At 43.9% G+C, this 8298-nt stretch overlaps 1 protein-coding gene across 1 annotated transcript in view; it reads right to left on the reverse strand.

Moving 5' to 3' along the window:
* Window positions 1–6768, reverse strand: part of FREM2 (FRAS1 related extracellular matrix 2) — a 120705-nt gene extending 113937 nt beyond the window's left edge. The window contains exon 1 of the mRNA XM_072403953.1: window positions 1642–6768. Coding sequence (XP_072260054.1) covers window positions 1642–6610 — 4969 coding nt within the window. The 5' untranslated portion in view covers window positions 6611–6768. The remainder of the gene's footprint in view (window positions 1–1641) is intronic.
* Window positions 6769–8298: the final 1530 nt, after the last annotated feature.

Consider the following 8298-nt stretch of genomic DNA (forward strand, 5'->3'; position numbering starts at 1 on the left):
TTCCAGTGACAGGAGAACAAATGAGCCCTGTACCACACAGCACCATTCCACACTATGGAGAGGGGAGGATGAGCAAGTGGCACCCCGCTGTGTTCTACTCCACTGAAATGAACAGCGAGCATTCCTGCTTGATTGTTCATCAAACCACTGGGGCTGATTATTGATCTTTGAGGAACTACTGTACACATATCAGATTAATAACTGTCTGACAAAGTCAGACCTTTGCCTGGGAGGATATGGTTACAACCATTGTACTTGGCCAACAATCATCTGATGTGCATACAAGACCAAAAGCCAGCTCTCTAAAGCTGGCACACTAGATGATTGCTTGCAAAAAAATATATTATGTGACAGACGTCCTCCAATAACTTTTAGCAATTTGCCTTGATGAATCACTAAATGACTGAATGAGTGTTGATGACCACTGCCATATCTTTTGCAGAAGGACACAGCGGGGTGCCTCTATCTCGTCCTCCCCCCTCCCCTCTCCATTGGACTGCACTGCTCTATGTTCAGAGCTTGTTTGTTCTACTGTCATTGGACAAGATTATTTCCAGCAAAATGTACCAATAAGTTCTGTGGTGCAGAGAATGTACTAAACACATACCAGCCATCCTGGCCCCATTCCCGCTGCATTTTACATTAAGGGCCACATAACTACCAATCAGGTGGAGTGTACAATAAGAATGGAATGTGAAGATGATAATGATTTCCAGTTGTAGGGCAAATAAGATAAGTTGCGTCTCCCTTTTCCCAAATTATTTCCAACCTTACTTATTTTTACTGGAATCATAAGCATATATAATAAATTATACAATTTATACCAATATAACATTTATATACAATATTATACCATTCATAGATTTGTTTTTTATTTTTATTACAGTGGGGGATTTTTATTCCAGCTTGTGTCCCTGATGGGGAGATTTGTTCACTTTATTTGTCCTGGTGACCCTTGTCATTCAAACAAAGAGAGATGAAACAAATAACACATTCAGTTGTTACCAGATTAGGAAAAGAAGGGATATCTTGTAATGGGGAAAGCTGTTCAGGGTAATTTTCTAATCACTTCCGGCTGTGTCTTCAGTATAGTAAATAAAGGGGAATCTTACCAACCAGTAAATTTAGGTACATGTGCTAGATTTTTGTTGCCCAAGGTGATAATTTTGAGCGAAAATCTAGCATGTGTACAGCAGTCCCCTGGCTTCAATTAACAATCCACCATGGCGGATCACCAAATCAGGAACAAGACAACTACTGTCATTTCCTATGGAGGAGGACGCAGCAGGGTGCCTCCAGCTTGTCCCCCTCCAAAGAACTTAACAGTGCTGTCTGTACAGTCCTCGTGCTACTGTCACTTGAAACGATGCAAAGGATCTTTTCCAGCAACATAAATTTAACATCTTTACATAGTTTAAGAGAAAGCAAACACCCAATGGGACACAGACACCAAAAGAAAACAGAAAATATGGTTCTACTTTATCTTTCAAAATATATAGATATACTTCAAATGTCATTGGAATGTGCCCCAAAATTAGGCTTTTAAGTGTTACAAAGCAAAATGTTGCAATTGTGTAACACAATAACGAAAACAAAACTGAGAACCATCAACAAACATTGCCTGATTAATGTAGGACTTACCTTGAGAAAACTGGTTTATGCTATGGTTGCCCTTGTCCATATTAATGAGGAATCCATGGCTGGGGCCTTGTGTGATTCGGATACGGAGTGAAAGGTGGGCACTGTCCCTGTCCTCAGCTTTCAGGACCTTGTTAGTAATCAAAAATCCCAGGTGGCCAGTACTTAGAATTCGGAGAGTTGGGGCCCCCTTGTTTACCACAATCTGTGGAATGCCATTGTCCACGGCTATTATACGTATCCTCATCATCTGGGGCTGCCTCGTCTCATAGACGGTATCCGGGAACACGTAAAAGTCAGTATGGGTGCCATCAGTAACCGTGAAGGAGAAGCTGTCCTCGGTAGTCTCTGTGCCATCATGCTTATAACTGATAAGGTTGTCATTTAGGTCTTGCTTTGTAAATGAAGTCACAGGTCTACTGTTGTTGTACAGAATCTTCCCATGAACTGGTACTTGGGTTATAACAAATCTCAGCCGTTTGTCTGGAGTGTCCCTGTCCTCTACTGTAAGTTCAAAGGGGGTGATTAGTTTATTTTCACTCTCTCTTACAGTTAGTTCATGGATGGTCAGGATTGGTTTCTTGTTATCCACATCAGTGATAGATACCCTAAATGTGCGAAAAACTGGATTATATCCATCAGTGACCTCAAATTCAAAGCTGTCCATTTTCACTTCATCATCTGATGTATGGGTATAATAGATTTTATTGCCTGCCAACAGAAGCTGGGTGAAGGATGTGATGGGCACCCCTGGCAGATCAGTGCACTCCAAGTGCCCACGCACCGGAGCCCTTGTGATGGTGAAAACCAAGTGTTCATCTGGACTATTGAGATCACTTGTGCTAAGTAGGTCAGTGGTAAGTGTGACTTTGCCACCTTCTTTCAAAGATACTCCCTTACTAACTACATCGGGGAAGACCATATCAATACCTCCTACAGTAACATAAAAATATCTATCAATAAGGGGATTAATTCCATCAGTGACATCAAACTTGAACAGATCACGAATGCCCTCTTGGCCAAAGTGTTGGTATTGTATTAATTCCCTGTCCACCTCGTCCTGTGTAAAGTTCATACCTAGTGTTATATTTTCTAATCCACCATTTGGTTTTCTTCTTTGAAGCAAACCCTGACCAGGTCCATATCGTATAATATAAGTTAAACTTTTGTCATCAGAGTCCAAATCTGTAGCTTTAAGGACTTTGTTGGTGATCAGTTTTGTTTCTTCTATCTCTATCTCCAGGCCATCATTAATGGTCATTCTAGGGGTCTCGTCATCCACGGGGATAATCATAATGAGAACGGTTTTGACCACTGAGTGTTTTCCATCTGTAAGTTTTATTTCAAAACTGTCCTCTTTGGTCTCAGAGTCATCATGTTCATAAAGAATTGTGGAGCTCTCTTTGATGTCCTCTAAGTTAAAGCTGTTGACTATCACGGTACCATTGGTGAACTGGTTTACGATACTTCCATGTTTTGGTGGTTTAGTGATAAAAAAGACAAGTTCATCTGTTGGGATATCAGCATCTGCCCCATTTAGTATAGGAATATCAATAACAAGACTCATTCCCTCCATAACTACAAATTCTCTCATGAAAATCTCTGGCTTTTCATCATTGGTTGGAATGATAACAATAGGGAAGAAGTGCTTCTGGGAAAAGTTAATGCCATCAGAACAGTGGAAAGTCAACCTATCTTCCACAGGTTCCACACCCTTATGGATGCTTTGAACATAATAAATATGACCCAAACGGATATCTTTCAATGTAAATGCACTAATAGCAGTTCCAGCTCTAGATTTTTCAGATCCTGGTGCTGGGGAGATATTTTCCAAGTATCCAGATGTTGGTTGGACAACGATAGTGCACAGGATGTCATCATTGGGAGTGTCTGTATCTTGTGCTCTTAAATTGGATGGGGTTATAACATTTTTTTCACCTTCAATAACTGAGAACTGTTCATCTACTGTAACTATGGGGGATTGGTTATCAATGGGCAAAATGGTCACTTTTACTCTTACTCCAGTAACTCTATTCCCTCCAAAAGTCCATTCTTCTGACAAGTCAGATAATGTTAAATTGAAAGAGTCTTCCATTTTCTGTAGCCCAATTTCTCCTGAAATATGGGAATAAATAACTGCCCCATCAATAATGTCTCTTTGAGAAAATCTTTCAGAAGGGATACCATTCACCAGGATTTCCCCAAGACGAGGTGGATCTTCAACAATAAATGTTAGCATGAGGTCATCTGTGTCTGCATCCGTGCCTTGGATAACATTAGCTGTGATTTCAGCAGAACTGCCCTCCAAAACATCCAGATAAGAGCCAATGGTCCCAGCTGGTAGCATGACCCTGGGCACTTCATCATCCACCAGCCGCACAGTGATTTTAATGATGATTGTGAGGACATGGACACCATCACTTACATCCAAAGTGCAGGAATCACTTGCAGACTCTTCTCCGCTGTGCATATAGCTTATCTTCCCATGTCGGATATCATCCAACACAAAAGATTCACCCACATCCATCACTTGGTTAGAGTACAATATTTGTCCATGCCTTGGGGACTGTGTGAGGGTAAATGTGATTTTGTCCATGCCTGTGTCGGCATCGGTGGCATCGAGTTCTGCAGGTGTGATAACATGGCTTCCCCTTTCAAAAACTGTAAACCCTGTATTTATAATACTCGGGGGTTTGTTGTCCACCGGCTGCAAAAAGATGGTAAAATCCTCTTCAGCTATATTGCCAGACATGTCCTCCACGGTGAAGTGAAACTGTACAACACGTGGGGTAATTCCAAGTTCTAGGTCTGGTGGTTTGTAGGAAATCTTATGATGGTTTATCTGAGCTTGAGTGAACTCTGTGACAACTTGATCTGGGTTTTCAGTAAGGACTATGAAACCCATCATGGCAGGGTTGTTGTCATCTGTGTCCGATGGAGGGATTGTCACTGTGTATTTCAGGTCCCTGTCATCGGAATCTAAGTCCGTATAACGAAGAAATTTCTTTCTAAAATAAGTTAAATGATACTCCTGCACTACCATCTTAAGAGTGGTACCTGGGTACAGTTCAGGAGGTAAGTCATCAATAGGGTTTATTTTTACAACAAAGGTGTGCTCCCCAGATTGATTTGGAGGATCATTGTCATCTTGGACTCTAAAGATAAGCTGGTCCATGACTGGTACAGTGCTATGGGGCCCAACATGTTTGTAATATAATTTGCCATCCAATATATCTTGCTGTGTCCATTCTCTCACCTCCTTCTCATATATTTTTAGATCAGGGATATACTGCCATTCAGAGGGATCTTCAGGTATCTCAGATTGGCGCAGGACCATTTGTCCCAGGGTTGAGTAAGGTAACTCTAAAGTAAAACGTATGGTTGAGTCCTCTGAGTCAATATCTGTAGCACTTAATGACAGTGGAGTTACAGGAACCACTTCTTTCTCTGAAAGCATCAACCCAGTGTTGGCATTTACTATAGGAGGCTCATCATCTGTTGGCACCACAGTGATTGGAAAAAGGAACTCTACTTCATGCTTTCCATCAGTCATACGGAAGATAATGTTGTCACTATAAGTGTCGCTACCATCATGTTGATAGATAACTCTGCCCTGGTCCAGGTCAGAGGCTGTGAAAAACTTTGAGTTCTCAGGTGTGGATCCTAACAGGTACAGCTGCCCGTGCCTTAAACCATCCAACACAGTCACTCTAACATCATCCAGATTGTCCTCATCACTGATCTGCAGATTCTGGGCACTAGAGAGTGGTCTAGATTGTCCCTCAAACAGAAGCTGTCCTGTATTTCTAGTAACCACAGGGGCCATTGTGTTCATGGGTTTTACAACAATCATAAAAGAGAACGGTTCTGACACTGCTCCTTCAGTATCCACCACCTCCAGCTCAACTTCAAAAATGCGCTCATTATCAGAGTCCTCAGGTGGAGGTTTGTAGGCAATGCGGAGATCCAGCAAGTCTTGCTGGTAAAAGGAGGTAATGGGGAAATTACGGTCATCAGTACTGACAATCTGCCCTTGCCCTGGACCAAAATTAGATGTGACATTAAATATAAGTTCTCTAGGATCTGATTCTAAGTCTTCTGCAGCCAGCATATCTGGGGTTATGGCTGTCATGACAAATTGGTCCACCTCCATCATCATCATGGCTATAAAACTGGGCTTGGGTCGTGTATTCTCCAAACCTTCCTTGATACGCACCAAAATCTGGAAATGTTCTTGTTTGAGAAGGTTGCCTACCTTATCGTGTAGCTCCACCAGCATGGGTATGAAGTCCTTGTTGGGGGACTGGGTAGAAGCGGTGTGTTGGTAGCGGACACCTTGTTGTAGAAACTCTCCACAGTCCATCATATGGTTAGGACTCTGTAATAACCTCCCATACCTTGGTAGTCCTTCCAGTCCCACCACAGGTGTGATCCTGCACACCTCAAAAGTCCTATCATAAGTCAACTCAAGGATCTTCTTATCTATGGGATTGCTGGTGCCCAGCAGCTTCTCCACAGTCAATGGCATGTTCCTGGTGACCACTTCCAGTTGGGTGAAGAGAACCTCCACCTCAATCATGAATGGGATGATTATGGTTCGGGTCTGGGTGTCATACCGGAGCAGCAGCTTCAATCTGTCCTTGGAGGGGCTCCTGGCTCCCAGGTGGGAATATTTCACTTCCCGCGCTCCGAACTCACAGGGGAACCTGTTGGGGGACAGGTGGCCAGGTCCACCTTGAGACAAGGGGTCATTTCTGAGGACACTGATGTGACATTTGTCTCCAGGCTGGACTTGGATCACCAGATCCAGAACCGGGTCCAGGTAGACAGATCTGCCAAAGGGCACCCGGATCCCATTGTTGGCCACCACGATCTCTTCTTCCAGGGGTCCATAGGACAGGTGAGAGCCGTCCAGGGGCCCCTTGCTCTGTGCAGTCCCGATCAGCAGCCATACAAGTCCCAGCAGCAGCATTGCGGGTGTCCTGGTGGTGGCAGGGACACTGCTCGTTATATTCACCCGGTGTCTGAGCTCACAAGTCCCGGTAAAGTTCCGCAGAGTTCTTCACCTGCTGTGTGCGGTCATTTATGCAGCAGAAGTGAGAAACGAGCCCAGGCAGAGCGCAGCCTCCTCTCCGGGATCACCGGGCTGCTCGCTGTGAGCTGGGGCTTTAATCTTATGGGACTCCCAAAGCAACAAGTGGGCGGAGATTCTAAGCCTCCGGGAAGGCGATTGGTGGGCTGACTTGTAAGGGAACTCAAGAGCTCACTGCGACTGGTCAGTTCGGATGTCAATCAAGACCTTAGGAGAGCTTGCTAACAGGTTGTCAGAGAGGTGACCTGAGCAGGGGAAAGGAGGACAGGGTGGTGAGCTGGGGACTCATGTACCGGGGGGGGGGGGGGCATGTATACCGGGAGCTCTAATACACGGGGTACATATATATGCAGGAGGCTCCTATATTCTGGGATGATATAGCAGGGTGCTCTTACATACTGGGGTGCTAGCAGATGCATATTTATCTACAGTATTTATTCCCATATACAGGGGGGGTCTATTATAGGATACCGGGGATTTCCTATATATTGGGGGGGCTCCTGTATACTCGTATTGGGGGGCTCTCCTTTACCCTCATGCTATATTCCAGGAACTCTTACATACTGCATTGATATATATGAGGATCTCATATGCTGGGGTGCTAGAATATGCAAATGGTTTTCATATATTGGGGGCTTACATATGCTATGGTGCTAACATATACCAGGGAGGTTGTCATGCGCTAGGGAGTTCTCATATATTGGGTGATATCTTATACCAGGGGGTCACATATACTGGGAGTGATTTACCAAGGTGATTCTCTTCTACTGGGGTGCTATCATAAAAGCTTTTACATACTAAGGAGCTCTCATTTACCAGGGGCTCCCATTTGTTGGGGTGATATCATTAATCAGGGGGTTCACATATACGGTGGTGCTTACAGGGGGATCTCATATACTGGGGTGATATTATATACTAGGGGGTTCACTTATACTGGGGGTGATATACCAGGGTGCTCTCATATCCTGGGGGGCTCTCACATACTGGGGAGTTCTCAATTACTGGGGCTTGCATTTGTTGGGGTGATAGCATACACCAGGGGGTTCTCCTGTACTGGAGTGCTGTCATATACTCGGGGCTCCCAATTATTGGAATTTTCCTTTACAGGGGGATCTCATATACTGGGGTGATATACCCGGGTGTTCTCATACAACAGGGTGTTCCCAAACACCCTATAGCCTCCCATATACCGAGAAGCCATCATATACTGGTGGGTCTGTCCTATTCTGTGGTGCTATCATGTAGCAGGGTTTTTATACACAGAAGTGCTTTCCTATACAAGAGAGCCCTTTTATACTGGGGTTTTGCCATGTACAAAAAAGCTCTGATATATTGGGGTGCTTTCCTATAGTAGGGAGCCCTATGGATCAAGGGGCTCACCGAGGGTCTTAGTGCAAATTGTGCTCCGTAGGCCTATACTAGATGGGTCAGATTTGCTACTATGGCAGCCATGACATTCTTGAACGTATCAATGCAATGATGACACATTAGCTACATTTTCTCCTTTAATAAAGTGTATTTTTTACAATAAAGTTGGGAAAAGTTGGACCCCTTGTTAAGTTTTTATT

This window comes from Pyxicephalus adspersus, chromosome 1 (genome assembly GCF_032062135.1).
Source record: "Pyxicephalus adspersus chromosome 1, UCB_Pads_2.0, whole genome shotgun sequence".
Taxonomy (NCBI): domain Eukaryota; kingdom Metazoa; phylum Chordata; class Amphibia; order Anura; family Pyxicephalidae; genus Pyxicephalus; species Pyxicephalus adspersus.